The sequence below is a fragment of the Charadrius vociferus genome, unplaced genomic scaffold (assembly GCF_000708025.1).
Source record: "Charadrius vociferus isolate BGI_N301 unplaced genomic scaffold, ASM70802v2 scaffold610, whole genome shotgun sequence".
NCBI lineage: Eukaryota > Metazoa > Chordata > Aves > Charadriiformes > Charadriidae > Charadrius > Charadrius vociferus.
In genome coordinates, this window is record NW_009646437.1 from 69247 (window position 1) to 86869 (window position 17623).

At 50.4% G+C, this 17623-nt stretch overlaps 1 protein-coding gene across 1 annotated transcript in view; it reads left to right on the plus strand.

Moving 5' to 3' along the window:
• LOC104283698 (chromosome unknown open reading frame, human C1orf95) overlaps positions 1 to 8701 on the plus strand; it is a gene marked incomplete at its 5' end in the record, with an annotated part of 8974 nt that extends 273 nt beyond the window's left edge. Inside the window, 2 exons of the mRNA XM_009881912.1 lie at positions 5680 to 5688; positions 8667 to 8701. Coding sequence (XP_009880214.1) covers positions 5680 to 5688; positions 8667 to 8701 — 44 coding nt within the window. The remainder of the gene's footprint in view (positions 1 to 5679; positions 5689 to 8666) is intronic.
• Positions 8702 to 17623: the final 8922 nt, after the last annotated feature.

Genomic DNA, 17623 nt, shown 5'->3' on the forward strand with positions numbered 1-17623 from the left:
CCCTGACTTCTTGCTTCTGTGGCCGTGTTGCTGGGTCCCAGCTAATACCGCCACAAGCCATCAGACTGCGCTGTAGGGATGAAGAGCCACAAGATGCGCTCTACAAGTCCATGAGAAACACACTAGGCAGAGGAATTGCTGGGAGGCAGTTGGGATGCGCCCCTAGCACATCTGGAAGAGCCTCCCATCCCACCATGTGGGTTAGGGTCTTCCTTTCCCCTTTATAAAATGAAAAGTGCAGGAAGGAGTGAGGCCCCCAGCACTGTGAACTCTGCTGTCTGGAGCCCCTTCTGCCCTGGTCGCACCCGCATGCGTGTTTGAATGAGAAAACCCTTTCTGGCAAGTCCGGCTGCATCTCTCTGGCTATCAAGACCTTCCCACGAGGCCAGTTCTGCTCACAGGGAGCACGCGGGGCCAGCTGTCCCCAGAAAAGCCCTGGGGACTCTCCTGGACCTTCCTTCCTCCCCACAATACATTTACCCAAAGGCTTTTTTTCATGTTTCACCAAGTTCTTGGCTGAACAAGACTGTTTAGCTATTCCTAGAAGGATTTCTCTTACGCCATTTAAGGAGGGTCTGAAACATTAGTCTAAGAGAAGAAGAGAGGAATCCTTTTTTATACATACATAATTTAGATCACTTGGTTAACTATGTATTACTCTTCTAGAATACAAGCTCTGTGACTTTATTTGCTAAAGACTTTTACTGTCTGACATATTGCAGAGAATAAAGGTGACAGCCTCACCTCGCAACTCACGCTGCTGATTGCATCTGCAAGACCCCACTCCTTTTCCAAAGGCTGGGAGAGGCTGCTGGGCATGGCCCCAAACCAGACAGGGCTGAGATCCTGCAGGCTGGCAGGGCAGGCACTTCCCAAAGCGAGCGCTTCTCCTGAAGGACATCTTACCAGCAGCTTTTGCCCTTTAGTTTGAAGGTTCTCTACTTTGTCATCTTTGCTGATGACAACTGTGGCTGCATGACAGAGGAGAAGAGAGGATCTCAGGAAATTGCCAGGCACCTGCCTAAAGATTAAATGGATGAAACTGAAAAAAAAAAAAGCAGAAGACCAGTGCACATCTTCAGCTGCCAAACTTAGGGGTTAAACCCTCTCATCAAACCACCTGCTAATTTCTGAGTCAGCTTCAATTTACAGGCTGAGTTAAGGGCAATTCCCACGCAGAGCAAACACTGAATATTAAAAACCTTCCCATAAGCAAGGAAAAAGGCTTTCCTCAGGATGAAGGCAGCACTGCCCTTTGTTTTTCCCTGCAAACCACCTGCCAAGTTTCATCTCAGATATACCTGGCACATCAGGGGTAGCCCGAGTTATTTCTGACGATAAATTGTGAATTGATGTACATCTGTGATTTGTCTTTAAGAACCTGCCTGATTTGTGTGTAATCCCATAATTACATGTTCATAACCATATGCTCTTCTGCTGTTCCTCTGCTGGACAGCCTCCGTCCACAGCACACTGCCTGGCAGACCCAGTTCTGCAGTTGTGGGGAGAGGCAGGAAAGCATCCATCCAGCTGAAGAGCTACAGCTGAAATCGTGACTTGCTTTTCTTTGTAGTCCTGTTTATGTATGTCCTCGGATAGAGGGGCTGGGGCTCAGAAGGGTCTTGCTGGTTTTCCAGTTTGGTTGCTGGGGAAAGATAAACAGCTTGGAAGTATCTCCCCAAAGCTGTTCCCCGCGCTGGGCTGGACCCCACCAGTTTGGGAGGCAGAGGGTGGGTGATCAGCACGTGTTGGGGATACCCAGGGCAGGAGGTCCCTGACCACAGCAACGGTATCTCATCCCAGCCCCTTTGGTAGTAGTCGAGAAGGTTAAGAGGAGTCAATGTCTCATGTTATCCAGCTGTATATCATCTGACAAGTTGCAGCCCTTGGCAGTTTCTTGCTGTCTCATTAAATAGCTGGGGTTTAATTTTACTTACAATACAGAGAAAATAATGGCTAAATACAGCAGCTCTTGGTTGATGGAGAAAGAAAGAACTAGCTCGTTCTTCAATCAAAACAAAGAACAGAATTGATCAATTGCTCCCAGCTGGATCAAACAGCCCGCCAGACCTGAAGTGTTTTGTTTTTTCATGTTTTGTTTTCATGTTAAAAAAAAAAAAAAAGTAATAGCTTTAAAATGAAACAATGTTTCAAATGCAAGAAATAGGACAATTTAATTTAAAAACACTGCCAGGAAATGTTTTGCTTTGGTTGGGGTTTGTTTGTGTGCAAACAGAATCTATTTGTTGCACTGGACAGAAATTGTACGCTGTTGCAATTCGAATCTACATTTAGGTGGGGAAGAGTTAAAAAACCATGAAGCTACTGCCCAGCTCCAGTCTTCCTCGCTGTGAAATGGCTGATTCCGTATGGTTTTCATGGGCTAAAGGCAGGGCAGGGCGGCTGGTGTCTAAGCTGCGGTGGCCAGCAGCGAGGAGAAAGGTGGGAAGCAGCCGGGGCTAGGGGACTCCGCTCCGGTTTTCCATGAGGGATGAGTTCCTTGGTCCCTGCCTGTATATCAGCTGGTAGAGAGCTGGGTAGGAGGTAGGGAGGCTCGTTGCTGGTTTTTCACCCTCTAGGGCTAATTCTCAGCCATTAAAGGGGAACCCTACAGGAGCCTGCTCTGAGGGGAGAGCTTTGGGGATAATGTCATACTGTCTTTAATAAGGGGAAGAGGAGAAGAATTGTAGGCTAATCAGGTATACTTCAATTCCTGGAAGAAGTAATGAAACAGGTGACTTGTGTTCATTTAGAAAATCAAAAGAAACAAAGCAACAGTCAGTCTGGGTTTGTCCAGAGCAAGCTGTGTCAGACTGGCTTGGTTCCCTTCTGCGGCAAAGGGATTGTTTTTATGAGTGGCAGCAGTGGTCAGCCATCCCTCCTGACTTTCAGGCACTGACACCATCTCACACAGCGTTCCTACCAGCAAGCCAAGGAGATGTGGCCTGTTGAAAATGTCCTTAAGAGCTGTTCTCTAAATGCATTTTCCAGAACTGGAAAGATAGAAGGAGAGGTGCGTTGAAAGGTCTCTGCTGAACTCAGCTGTGTTCAGTATTTTCATTCATGGCTTGTTGATGGACCTGAGAAGGGGTTTACCAGCCCCGCACCACCAGCAGCTGCAAGGGTGGCAGGCACAGCAAGGGCAGCGTCTGGATTCAAGCAAATCGAAGAAACAGGCTGGAAAAATAAATAAATGCTGTTCAGCAGAGACAAGTCCAAGACACTAAGGAGGGATCAATCAACTGCATAAATACAAGCGAGGGAACATCTTGTTTTTCAGAGAAGGATGTGGTGGCTGCAGTGAGTCACAGGCTGCACAGGAGTACATTGCTGCAGAGGGAACAAACACCACCCAGGCAGGTAGGAGCAGAGCCTGTCAGACATAAACTGGTCCCCTCACTTTTCTTGGCACATACAAGGCTGAGGCGAGGTTTGTGGCCAGCTTTGGAGTCTGTACTTCATGTGCAGAACCTGGAAAGAGTCCAGAGGACCGTGAGACAGTGGGCAATGAAGAGTCTCAGTGGGCTAATAAATGTGAGAGAGAAGCAGTTTAGCCTCAGGCAGACTTAAATAACAGCAGGAAAGATCTGTGTGGAAATGAGGAGACATTTTCCCTCCAGTAAGGTCAAAATGCTGAAGAGGTGGCATGGCAAGATCTGCCCTCTCTGTTACTGGAGAACCCCAAGAGCGGGTAGACCCACGTCTGTCAGGAGCAAGGTGGGACACAGGAGGAGACCAACTGACCTTGAGGGGTCCCATCCAGTGCTCGTGTCCTGTAAGGTGCCTTTTAGCAGGATATATCCCAGAAGCAAGATTAATTGAATGCAGTTTTACTGTCACGCTTAATTACTTTTGGCAGCACAATGGCACGGGGCATTTTCGCTGCTAATTCAAACGAATTGCCAGCTGGCCCCATTAAATGCCACAGATATCTTCTTTAAGCAGCCATATGGCTTTGGGAACCATCCTTCAGTTTACCTGCTGTCTGAAGGCAAAGGTAGATTAAAAGGAAGCACTTAATTCTTCTGAAAAAAAAATAAAAAATAAAAAAAGCTTCTGGACTCTCCAGTGCTGGCTGCAAGCCTACAGCCGCCCTTGGTGGGCGGCGCTGCCACACCATGCTCTCCTCGAACCCCTCGCATGGAGCTGCAGTGAAACAGAGCTAATTAACTGGTCAAGGCCAACTGGAAAATGAGCCTCCTAAGGCTTTCCAAGCAAGTTTCCCTCCGGTAAAGGCACACCTTGTCCCCAGCCCACGCAGCACACGTCTTCATTAGCTGCAACGAACACGGTGAAGAATGAAGACAGAGGAATGGCCTTTCCAGGCACTCCCTAGCTGCTCAGAGCTCCTTGTAAAAGGTTTTATGCCATTTCTTGACAGAAATAACACAGTAATCAATATACTAATGTCACGTTGAGGTGGCATAGGGGACAGAAATCGAGGACTGTTTGTCCAGATGTTGTTGTGCCTCTAATGATCACAGCCAAGAACTCAAGCCTGGTTTCTGAAGGAAGCCCTCACTCAGTTTCTGGCCTCTGAATTAACGAGTTCACCTGTGAACAAGCAAAGGTGCCACCGCTTGTGGTTTCACAGGATGGGGACTCCTGCCGCAGCCCCTGCTTCTGCAGCGGGCAGCCGACTCTCAAGGACTGATTGCTGCCCAGTAGTAAGAAAATTACCTGTAATCAGGCTGTCCACTTGTCACTCCTTTGCTAATTATGGCGCTCAGACCTTGCCAGAAGCAGCAGCAGATGATTGCATGGTTACTACATGCTTGGGTTCCGAGGGATTTAGAAAGCATCGCTGAGCCTCTCTTCTCTGCAGGGCCCCTGCTAGGGCAGGTAATGCAGCTGCCCTGGGAAGGAAAGAGAGCAGAAGCTTTTGAGAGACTTGGAAGAGAAGAATATCCCCAAACAGCTGGTAACCCTGCTGGAGATTAAGGCAATTCTGAGGACAAATTGCCCTCTCAGAGCTACTATGTTTTTTAAAATCTAAATAGAGCCATCCCCCAAACTACGCCTAAGGAAAGTGGGTGAAATACCCTTTTTTGCAGTTTCCTAACAAATGTTGTGGTCGGGTAGGTTCTTAAAATATTGTAGGAATGTTAAATACCACCAGGGTTTGCATTACCCAGCTGGGCTAAGGCACACCGTGGTCATGAGTTGTCTGTGGGCACAAGCAAACTCAGCAACAAAACTGCCAAAAAGCCATCAGGTGTAGTTTTCCCAGCTGTCGGGCCATGAGCGGCATACCATGCGCCGTCCGGTATGCCATGTCGTCTTGTTTGCCGCCTTCCTTCAGCGGTTCCCCTTCAGTCAAACCCGTGAAATAGCAATGTCACGGAGGAAAGTGTTTGTGCAAGCATCACTTGGAGGTGTTAGTCCGTCCAGCCTGTCCGGTTCGGGGCTGGTGAGCTGGAAAGCAGATGAGAATTCCCCCATCCTCCTTAAGCGAGAACCCTAAATGAAACAATCCGCTGCAAGCACCAAGATTTTAAATAATGTTTAGCCCTGTTGTGAATGTCCGATGGTAGAGCAGCTGTTCTCTGTTTACTCTGCAGCCCCAATTTATTCGTTCTTTTTTGGTTCTCCATGTGTTTTGGATATATCGTCTACAGTTACATTTCTCCCTCTCTCTTTCTTTCATGTTCCTTTGCCTCCTTTTGTTCACCATCAAAGTTTCACAAGGTAAGTTTGTTTCTGTTCTTCCTCCTCCTCCTCCTCCTCCTCCTCACGCCCCGTGGCAGCTCCTCACAGAGAGCAGCAAGTTCTCGGCTGGGGCGAGCCATGTGGGATTCACTTTGGCCAATGCTGTCTGCTCCCAGCCTGAGTCCAGCTGTGTGCCTGTACGTGTGTGTGTCCGTCTGTCTCTGTGTCTGTCCTGTGACTGCACAGCCCCAGGGACGCATTCGCTGCTCAGCGTTGAAATACCCCTCGGGCTGCCCCAAGGGCACCCTCGGAGCAGGGCGGGGACCCGTTTCAGCATCGAGAGCACCCTAAGGCCACCCTCTGCACAAACCCAGTCCCAGTAGGACAGCCTGTGCACACACTGGTTTCTTTTTGTCTGAATCTTACTTGCAGTGGTTTACAGAAGTACAATTTCAAGCAAACTTGATTAAATCAGTCATTTTGCACAGAGGTACTCAGACCAACTTAATCGTGATCCCAGAGCCGTCTGCTTTACAGAACTGCACCTTCACTGTACTGCAGGCTTACTGATGTCAAGCTGCTTCATACCGAATAGCTATTCCTATGCAAGAAATGCAGTAACTATTTTCATATATAAACTGTTCAATAAGTTAAGTCTGAAGTATTTTAATAAATAAGTTTAGCATAGGACAGGTCATCTTTTGGCTTATTTTGATCTTGTACAGAGAGATACAGGCTCAGCCACTGTAAGTGGCTTCCAGCCAGCTTCAAAACTGATAGCAGGACTGAAAGGATTTCTATTATACCTTAATAAAGGGCATGGCTACACAAGCTACTGTAGGCATAACCTAGCTTGCTTAATTTAGCTAAGGATTTATGGTATGCCTCAACTCTCTAGTCCATGTGGTTGGTTGGTTTCTGTTGTGTTGGTTTTTTTTTTCACCATGCTCCCTAAACAAATTAAACCAATGCTATAGACAAGCCCAGATGACAGGTTTCCAACCAGTTCATCTTGCCTTCAGAGCTGACTCACACTTAGAACATAAATGCATACGAAATCATCGTTTCCCCCCCCCTAGAAAAAGCTGGTTGAAAGAGGTGAGAGTTTTTCTGTTCAGCTGCACACGATCGGCAGCAATGCAGTGCAGGGTAATATGTGCTGCTCAGTGTCATTAATCTCCACCTCTATTCCTGAGCTCGTTCAGCAGTAGGAGATCCAGACGGCCAAGGCTGGGGGCATGCATGGATTTTCCAGAGTACAGCAAAGTTTATTTGCTAGGGCCAATTCTTAGTTCAGCGAGAAGTCCCTTAAAGGTAGGGGTTGTGGCACTTACTGGTATTTTGTGTTCAGCTTTTTTAAGGGACTGACAAAAGCCTGACATAAGAGCTGGAAAGAAACATTAAAAAGCATCAATGGAAAGGGGTTTGAAGAGTTAAACATTTTTCTGAGATGTGAAATTTCAGACTCATTTGAAATTCAAACTATAAAAATAACAGGCTACTTATGTTATTTAAACAAAGAGAAAAAAACTCCAGATTTTTAAAAGGTTTCTAGTTGAAAGATCTTCACTGTTGCAGGCAGTGCAGGTAAGGACAGTTTGGTTGCTTCTTTGAAAAGGAGATTTTTTGCATTGATATTACCGTAATAACAACCCCAGCTTCTCTTAAACAGCAAGCAAGTAAAGCTTCTGGTGCTGCCATTGCAACCACCTGGGAAAGCATTAAAAAGAAACCCAGTATTTTTCTTGTTATACTGTGTCAGCAGAAGAGCTGCGGGTGCTCTCCTATTGCCCTTCCCTGCCCTAGCCCGCTGGGGGCAGGAGCCCTCCCCTATGGGATTTGCAGCCTCTCCTCAACCACTATGTACTACATATGGAAAGGCAAATAAAGTGGGGCCCCAGTCCCCCGAGAAGCTGTGACGACCAGCAGAACAGGCTGCTTTAGCCGTTGCAGCATCCATGTGGCTAAAACCCAACAGGGCCCCGGTGTCTGCCGGGGCCAAGCGTGAGCCAACACAGACCAACCTCCCCCCAGGGCTTTGCTGCCTCGGTCAGGAGGTGCATTAGACCCCACGTCTGGGGGAAGTGAGGAGGGGGCGGAGGAGAAGAGATCCAGGCAGCTTCCCAGTGCAATTGGTTTTGCTGCTGGAAAGCTCATTTTTTCTCCAGTCCCATGGGATGGCTGCTGTACCCCCACAAAAGCACCTCTAATTCTGGAGCAAAGCAAGTGCATAATGAAGCAGTGAGAGTATCGCCCACGGAGGCATCCCAAGGTCTGTGTTTGAGCTCTGACAAGTCAGCCTGTGATTAAAGGCATCCCCCCCTTCTCCTCCAAGAGATGTTTGTTCACCTCTGCAAACCGCAGTGCAAATTGGTTGCTGCTGGAGACCTCCGTTAGCAAAAGCCAGCACAGGAACTCAAAGGTAGAGGAAACCAGCCTCCTCCTGCCTGGCAGTCCTCTGGAAGGACGAGGTTCGGACGTAGATCACAAGTAGAGATGCGTGTGTGTCCGATGCACAACCAGCAAGCTGCCAGGTCAGCGCTTGGGAACAGCAGTGTCTCTGCAGCAATATATAAGTGCGTACATTTCCCCTACACTGCAGAAAAACACACTCCAGAGAGGTTTTATGTTATTGGGCTGTACTGGAATTGGTGACCACAGGTACCTACTGCACCTTTATAACCTCTTGGAGGGTACATGCCTCTGCCCATGCAGGGGACAGCAGCAGGCACTGCAGCAGCAAGGCTGGACACCAGCAGCCTCATCAACATGCCCAGGAAGGTGGTTGCACCCTGTGGTTGCCCAGGGCAGGCGTTGGCTAGAGCAAGACAGGGCGGCTTGCCGGGCTGAACCTGCCCCGGGGCAGCCTGGTGGCAAGGGGGGACACAGTAGCACCCCTGTTTTCACACATGGTTTGCCACTCCTGCTTAACTAGGCTCATGGCTCGCTTGAGCCTCACCAAAGGTCCCCGTTATGAATTAACACTAACCATGTTCCCTTCCCCTCCCTCCTCACAGGCTACAAGGAACAGGGGATCCCACAGCAGCTGTAGTGGCTGGGACAAGTATGGTCAGAGAAACACGGCGAGAGATTTCCTTTGGCAGCTGTGGGCCACGGACCTTTTCATTACCCTTTGTCTCTCTTCTTCCTTTTGTTTTGTTTCCTTCTGTTTGAATCCGGATCATCTGCCCGTCCAGCGGAGCGGAGGTGCAGAGCAGCCGACGGAGACTTGCACTGATCCCATTGAGCAGCGGAGATGGGGCAAGCACGGCGTGGGTTAGGACTGGCCCCGGCAAGCACGTGGTGGGCGGCCGAGGAGGAGGAGGAAGGTGCTGGGAGAAGGAAACAACCCTGGCGAAGGTGGCACCTGGGCAGGCAGCTGAGCCGGGGGAGCGGGAGATGCTGCTTTCTCTCGCCTCCGAGGGGGAAGTAGCTGAAGACATTTTGCCTCCTTTTTACGCTTACCATTAAAGCAAACCGGCTGTGAACATCAAATGCCAAGGAACTATTAATAGATATCTGTACAGTATGTAAAAGCAAACCAGTGGTACTTTTTCCCCACCCCGAGAGTCCATCCTTGACTGCTTTGCGGTAGCGGAGGGCTCAGCCCAGCCTCCTCTGCTGCCTGTGTATATATGATGCTCAGTGAAGCTCTGTCCTTGCAGATGTCTTGAGAAAAGCGCTTGCTGTAAATCGTATTGTACTGCTGAACTGACCGGGGCCGTCCCCTGCTTCCATCTGCTGGCACCCTGCGAAGACCAGACCTCTCACCGGCCCCTGGGGAGACTTTATCTAGCAAGGGACCAGTGCGGTGCCCTGGAGCCCCACAGCACCTTGCCTCTAGGGTGGTGGGCACAACCACGTGCTGTCAAAAGCTTCTAGTGTAAAACAATACCAGAGGAACCAAAAAAAAAAAAAAAAAGGAAAAAAAAGAAAAGAAAAGAGACTCTTCTTCCCCTCCCCCTGAAAGGGTCTTGCTGGCAGCATCTCTGTGCTTTGGAAATGGATGCCCTTACAGTGTGGCGTGTGCTCCTGGCTGAAGCAGTGTCCCCGCTCTGCTCCCCCGGGGTAAGTGCCCAAAGCTTGAGGATCCCGACCCGGTGCTAACCGGGTGCTCAGTAGCGGTAGTAGTTGGAAGGCCCATGGCCAAATGGGGTAGGGCTGTGTTTTTGATTTGAACACATAATGTGCAGAGCTGAATTAGGCATCCAGGTGGAGTGACCCCTCTGATCCTGGCTGGTGTTTCGGCAGGAGGAGAGGAGCTCCGCTGGGGTGGGGGGTGACCCAGTGGCAGCACCTGGCTGCTTTTCCACTCCAAAAAGGTGGTGGGAGGAACCCTGCCGAAAAAGGGCAAAACTGGGCTGATGCTCTCGCCCGGGGAGGGTCCTCCCAGTGAGAGGAGCTTCACACAAACCCACTGCCAAGACCAGGAGTGTGACAAAGCTCAGACCTGCTTCCAGCCCATTGCTCCTGCAGAGGTGCAGCCGGTGGGCAAGGGGACAGCAGCAAACCCCGGTGCCCTACAGGCTCCCGGCCTCTCCTGGCACGTCGTTTTGCTCTTAAGGCATGTTTTCGTTTTCCGTGCAGAGCAGATCCTGTCAGTTAAAATAACTCCTGTTGCAAAGAGAACTGAGAAGTCGAAGAGCAGCAAGCACCCCTGAGCATGCGTGTCTCCTTGCCTGACCATCTGCAGACAGAAAGTGCAGAAATGCCTTCCCAGCTTCGAAAACACCCCGCTGTGCACTGTGTGTTTAACCCTCAGAGGCATCATAGGGGTACACCGAGCAGGAGAGCTGCCTGCCGAGGGTGGAGGAGAGCCCTGCGCTAGGCAGGGTGCCTGTGGGCGATCCCCCCAGGGAGCTGCTGCGGTAGGAAGCTCTTTTAGTGTTTCCACCAGCAGGAAACATGGTTTAGCCTCCCCATAGCCCCAGGTGCACTCCTGATGGCTGGAGACCTGCTGGTTTTAATGCAGGACCTTTTCTCCTAGAAAGTTTCCTACCTGCTCGATGCCCGCAGTTCGCTGTGAGCCCACAGCCTGTGGAAAGCAGGCACCGATGCCTCTCCCCCAGCTTGCGAAGTCCTTCTTCTAGGGCTAAAGATAAAGCATAATCCACACTCCCAGCTAAGTTGTGGTGGGACAGGACCTGTCCAAACCATGTGAGCTCATCCAGTGCAGACATTGGAGCTGACGACAAACTTTTTTCACCCCACCCTTCGATGACTGCCGGCTACAAAAAGCTTTGGGCTGCCTGAACAGGAGAAAGGGGCAGAGAGTAAGGAGCCTTGGGAGCAGCAGCCTTCGCTGCGAGACAGGAGACTGCTGGCTCGAGCACTTCCCCTGACCTCAGCAGCCTTAATTGGAAGAGGAAATGGAACCCATATAATAAGGATGCAAACTGGTGACACAAACAACTCATCACACATTTATCAAGCCAGACCTCAGCTAGAGCAGTGTATTTTGTAGACATTCCCTCTGTGTGGTGGCAAACACTACCTGGTGTTTCAGCACGGTGTGCCTGAGCCAACACGCTCGGCTAAACGCCTGCAAAACTGCACAAGCCCCACTGAGCACACGTCCCACAGTGCCTATAGTCTGTAGGAGACGTGTAAACTAGCTCTTTGGCACATGGTTAGCAAGAGGAGAGGAAACAATTCAACATAAAATGGATTTGTAGAAGACCCTTGAGATTAAGTTTAAAGCAGTATTTCACAGGTCCTGGCCAAATGTTAACAGTACCCTCCTGCACCTGTAGGTGATTCCTATCATCGCTACCCCTGTTGTACAGCTGAGAAACAGCAGTATGCAGTAAGGTTAAGTTACCTAACTCCAAAGCAAACCCATGGCAGAACCACAGGAATAACTCAGGCTGCGTTTCTCTTGCCTCACACCCTAAGCAGTGGCTTGTATTGCTATTCTGGCCAGCCAGAAATGTGTAGTTAGCAACTACCCTGTATCCAAATGGGGGTGCTGAGCTCAGCTTTTTGGGCTGTTCCACAGAAAGCAAAGATCCATAACATGGTGCAGACAGGAAAAGCTGCTCATTTGTAATTTTAGAGGAAGAGAGATGAAAAAAATACCACCTTTTTGAGAGACGCAAGCCACACAACATGGGCAGCAGTGAAGTGGGTTTCTTTGGAAGACAAGCACCAGTCAGTGCTTCTTGTTAACGCAGGGCTGGAAGCGCTCAAGAGGAAAAGCAGCACAGTTATCCTGCCACGATGCTGTGCTGCAGCGAGGCATGGTTACCTTGCTTTGCCAAGAGGGGCTTGCAAGACAGCAGCACTTTGGAAAAAAAAAAAATAAAAAAATCAACTCCTAGTAGATCAGTGGTGGAAAGATGAAACCCAGGAGTGATCCGACAGCTGTATTAAAGCCAAAGGATGAGCTCCTCAAGATTATCATTGCCACAGCAATCACCAAAAGGATTTCTGCTCACGATGTTCAACAATTTCAACTCTGACCATTTCTACCAAAAGGACAGGTTAAGAGGGTGGCTGCTCAGCGACCTTTGCTGTAGCATCTGCAGCTCTGTGGCTTGCAGGACTGTATGGATGTTATAGAACTGAGCTTCACCATTTACTGTGAGATGGAGAAGCTCTGCTCCTTCATTTTCCACCTGGGAAAATAAGGGGAAATAGGATCCTAACCAGGAGCAAACAGGGAATCAGTAGCACAGCTAGAAAACACCTTCACAGGCTGCTGCTCTGATTGGTGGGAATTCTTTTTTTGAGGTTTATAACTAGTCATTAAGCCACCCAAACAACTCGCCAGCTCCGCCGCAGCAAGCGCAGTGACCAAGAGCAATGGTTACCCCTCACAATTGCCAAAACAGGAGTGCAAACTCCAAATGCTGCCTGAGCATCAAGTTAGTTGTGCCATGGTCTCGGGATGGATGTGCGGGAACCTCTGCAGACAAGCTAAGGTCTTCTGGTAAAGGTGTTGAAAAGAAACCAAACTGAGCCTTTGGGTGCAGCAGCTCTGAAACAGGAGCAGCCAAACGTGGCTTAAGAACAACTTACTCTGGTGCCTGTGAAAATGGATTCACTTTTAGAAGAGGGAAATGGATTCACTTTTAGAAGAGGGATTTAAATATTTAGTGGTCAAGCAGTGCAAGAAGTCCGAGTCTGGCAAGGGTTAAACAGGCTGACATTTTCACTGGGCATTAAACTGCCCAAAGTGATGTCTCTTGTGGCATCAGATGTCAGACTGGCAGCAGATACCCCATCCCAGCTCAGACAAGGCAGAGACCCAGTGCCCATACCAAAGCCCCCCGCCCCAGGAACAAAAAGCAGCAGGAGTAGCTCCTTTTCAGCATGGCCAGGGTTTTGCTGGCTTTTCTGGCCACACTTGGTGCTGTCTGTCTGCATGCTGTAGTGAGAATGAGAGAATTGGATTAGTCGGGGAAGAGCTTGTATGGAAATGCTGCCTTCCCTGGGACTGCCGCGGGTCTCCAGGGAGCATCGCTTCAGCAACGTCTGTGTGCTGGCTGCATTCATAGCATGAGGGAGTTTGGCACTGGCACCACTGTGCAGGAGAGGTGCGGGATTTCAGGTTTTGCTCTATAAAAATTTTTCTTATTTTTGACCTTTCTATGAAATTGGGGAAGCCAAGAAAACAGCCAACACACCACTCCAGAGGCTCTGAAATCTGTCCATTGGACACCCAGGACAAAAGGCGTTATTTCTGCCTGTTGGGGGGGATTTGCTTAATCGATTTTAATTAGCACCAGACAGATTCCCACTCTGCTTTAGGACAGTAGCAACTTTATAGATTGGCCTTGCTGCTGGGGAGCAAGCGCCAAATTCCCTTTTCCCCAAAGCTGCCCCACTGCAGTAATAATGATAAAACCCTCTGTTTTTTCCAATAGCCCTGGTTAAAACCAGCACCCCTAAACTCCCCCCAGCCCAGGTGTGACCAGCAGCATGCCCTCGGGCAATGGGCAGCCCCTGAGCCTGGTTTCAGGTCTCCCTGTGGCAGGTAGTGAGGAGACACGGGCTGCAGTAAGCTGGGAGGCTGAGCCCTGCAGGGAAGGGCTGGGGAAGCCGGAGGGGACAGACGGGATTTCAAGCCTTAGTGGTCACAAGGGGGAGTCTGCTCAGTCCCATCTGTAATATTAAACCCCGTTCTCTGCCACGGACTTGTTTTTCCTCCTTTCATCAGAGACCAGAGCTTTGCGCCAGCGACAGACCAGGCAGAGCCCACCCCCTTGAGGGGGAGTCTAGAGATGTGCACGGTGCCCACAATTTGTGCACTGGTGAGAAGAGACACGCAGTGAAGACACAGGTACGAGTGCCGATTTGGCACTTTCACCCCATCAACAACGCTTGTCTTTCTCTTTAGGGACAAATTAATCACCCAGCACTTTTACACCTCTTTCCGGAGCGCCGCAGAGGGAGGCCATGCACTCCAGGATGCCTGCCAACACCGGGGCTGGATGACTTGCCCCCGGCTAGCACCCGCCGTGCCGTACCACACCGCCACTGCCAACCGACCCCTGCCTCCTCGCCGGCGCAGCTAGAGGTGGCAGCCAGCGAACGCTTGATCTGGTCGAAGGTGCATGGCACCAGGCTGTCCCGATACCAACTTCTGCTTTATAAATATAGGTGTTTTAGATGTAAGTTTTACAGCTAAAGAGTGATAGCAGGTAACGAAGAATAAATGCAATTGCTTCACCCCCATCCGTCAACGACACGGTATTTTCTGCTGCTCCTTCTTGATTGTGAAAACCAGGTTTCTCAAAAAAAGGGCTTTAATGAAATAGTTCCTTGGTACTTGAACCCAGCCAGGCTGAACAGCTGATTTACTGCTTGGGGGAAAGCAATTTCAGGTAGGAACTAAACCAAATGTCTTTTTGAAATTTGTGGCCAGTTGTAAACCAGTTTCATTCTGGATCAGCCCAACCATTTCCATGCAGAGCATGTTAACATTTTTTTTCCTCTAAGTCCGTCGGTGTTGCCAAACCCATACTTACCATGGAAAAGGTGCTATGGCAGACAGCCCCCGCCCTCCCAGCCCTTTGCCCGCGCTTGCCACAGGGGGTCGGCGTCACTCTCAGCCGTGGCACACGTGCCCGGCAATCGCAGCCGGCAGAGTCAGGGGGACTCTGTGCCAGGAACAGCTCCGGCACGCAGCCACATGGTAAGGGAGCGTTAGACATGCGAGGTGCCTCCATCTGTGCCGCATCCTGTGCCTCCCGAGACGAAGCCGCATGTTCCTCCCTACGTGCATCGACTGTCACACATTTTATTAAAGATATTTCAGTTCTGCTGGAAATCGCCCCTTGTCATAGTCTCGCCGTGACGCAGGGGTTATCGTGCCGCGCTCCATGGACAGGAAACTGAAGAGTCACAGTCTCATGATTCTCCAGGGGGCTGTTTTATTCCACCCTTGCGTTGCCTCCTACTTGTTTCGGGATGACCCTGCAGTTCATGTACATGCATACACTCCAACCAGAGTGTATTTTATTACTATTCAATCCAAACTGCACCCTCTACAACACATCACCAAGAGTTCATTGACATTTAAAGCCTAGACATAAGAAGAGCTATAAGCTTGCCTAGATCTGATATTCTTCCCAGTAAAAAGCAATGGCTTTTCCCACGCACTGGATAACCATAGCATGATAACACCCCCCTGTATTTTCTAGCTGACTTGTCTTCTTGCTCACATACATAACGCACTTTCAGGCAGTGCTGCAATTTATTTTCCAAACTGGCGCTCAGCATTTCCATCCCCCCCTGAGACCAGCATGCTGTAAAACCCCAGGTAACAGTGACACCAGCTGAACCAGGGTTAGTTACAGTGAATCTCACAGGAGCCCATACCACCCAGAAGCTATCCTTCCTCCTCTTGTCATCTGTATGCATAACTAGAGCCAGGCTAAAATTCAGTACTGCTTCTCTTGCACCCACCCACCGGCCAGAGGGAAGCAACACCACCCCCATCCCCTCCACTGAAACGGTGCAGCAGGATGTGACGGCTTCACATAGACTCTAGGACTGACAAGGCAAGAGAAGCTCAAGCCACCTTCCAGCTCTAATGATGCTTCCAGCAGGCAGGTCAAAGGGAACGGCGCATTTGGGCTTGGGATCAAAACAGGGGATCGCCTCCACTGGCACTGCCTGGAGGTGATGGCAGCACTTTCCCAAACACCCAGCAAGCGATCCCACCCTGACACCCCCCCTTCCCACCCACCACACACAGACAGACACAGGCACCGCTCCACAGGCTGGGAGGGGGATAAGTTGTCCATCACCAGCTCGAGTCCATGTTTTCCTTGGTTTTGGCCATGCTTGGGTGTATTGGGTTCTTCCACACTAGGAAGGAGGGAATGGGTGCATGCCCACCTGTGCCATTTGCACCCCGATGGTGAGTTCACCTTTCATTTTCATGCCAGAGCCCAAACTGAGGGGTTACAGAGGACCATTTGTATGCCTATTTATATCGCCGAGTATTGGATTGTGACTTGCTGTGTTTTGATACTGTGGATTATTTTTTTTTTTTTTTAAAGTTAAATATATTCTATTGCTGGACAGCTGGAATGAAATGCAGAGTCTCTTTACATAGCCTGGAGAAACCCCCATCAGCCCTGGATCAAATTGGGTCTTCCTCTAGCTGCATGGTGGAGAGCATCCAGTAGACACCAGCTCATACCCACATCACCTGAGGAGAGATGGCAGGGGCCAGGACACGGCTTTCTTAAGGGATTAACAGCCCAGAGCCTTACAGGGGAGCAGAAGGCTCCTCACCAGCCCTACCTGCACCTCTGGAATGGAGACAAGGGAGGGGGAAAAGCCACCCTGCCGTTCCCCTGTGCATACGCCTACCAACAGTCCTTCTCACCTGGGTTTTCTTTACAGTTTTAACACTTTAAAATGACTCCAGGCACATTATCGCTGCTGCCCATGCAAGAGCAGCCCTTGTGCTGCCGGTGGCTCGGCCACACACCCCTGAGCAAGAGCAGAGCTCAGCAGGTGGCAGAGCCGTCCCAGGGGAGCTTTCCTATGAGAGGCAGCTCTGCTGCAAGGGCCAACAGCCCATCAAAACACATCTGCACATTTTGGCCATCCATGCTTCATGCTCCCTGCTCCTCCTGCGACGTGCAACACCCCAAAATGCCACCGCTTTGCTCTCTCCCCAAAGCCACTGCAGGTAGGGAAACATATAGGAGAGCCCAGTTGGACTTGTCAGGGCTTCCCTTGGTCATTTTTGAGACAAGGAGGGGTCTAAAGTCTCTAAGCAATTGCTCATTCATATGAATGTCCACAACCTAGTAGTTTTGACCCCAAACACTGACACACAGAGAGTTTCCAGGCTGCCAAGCCTCACCTGGCCCTGCTTGGATCCCTCACCTCAGCAGGAGGCTTCTTGCAGACACAGGTTTACACAAGCAACTTGTCCAACACCAACCATCCTCTGTGCAAGACACCTCACACTGGCCGTCCCAGCCCCTCAGGAAAGCAAGGGCTGCAGCCATCACCCCATTTCTAGCCCCGGCAGTGTTCACAGAGGACGGGTTTCAGCTGCCCCCAGGGTGCCTGCAGCCCTGCTGGGAAAGAGCCAGCCCCTTGCTCCATCAAAAGTCCAAATCCTTGGAGGGCTGCAGCACTGCCACAGGTGACGGTGGCTGCAGGGAGTAAAACTTGAGCACATTTCCCTGTGCTATAATGGGACTGCGTAGTCCCTCGCACACCCTGCAGCCTGTGATGGACCCTCAGGTGCTCCTGCTGCCACCCACTCTGCTGCTGCTGCTGGGTTTCCTCCCCACTGCAGTGCTTTGACTCTCCCCTCTCCCTGCTGGGAAGGTGGCACCATGGCACAGGGTTTGGTGGCATCTGCTGCCCACCCGGAGCAGGTGCAGGGCTGGCCTTGCTTTCCGGGCTCCCAGCCTTTCCCACAGGCAGGACAGGGATGGAGAGGGAGCCCGGCAGCACAGAGGGGAGGGGACCAGTGAAGGAGGCAAAAGGCGTCTGG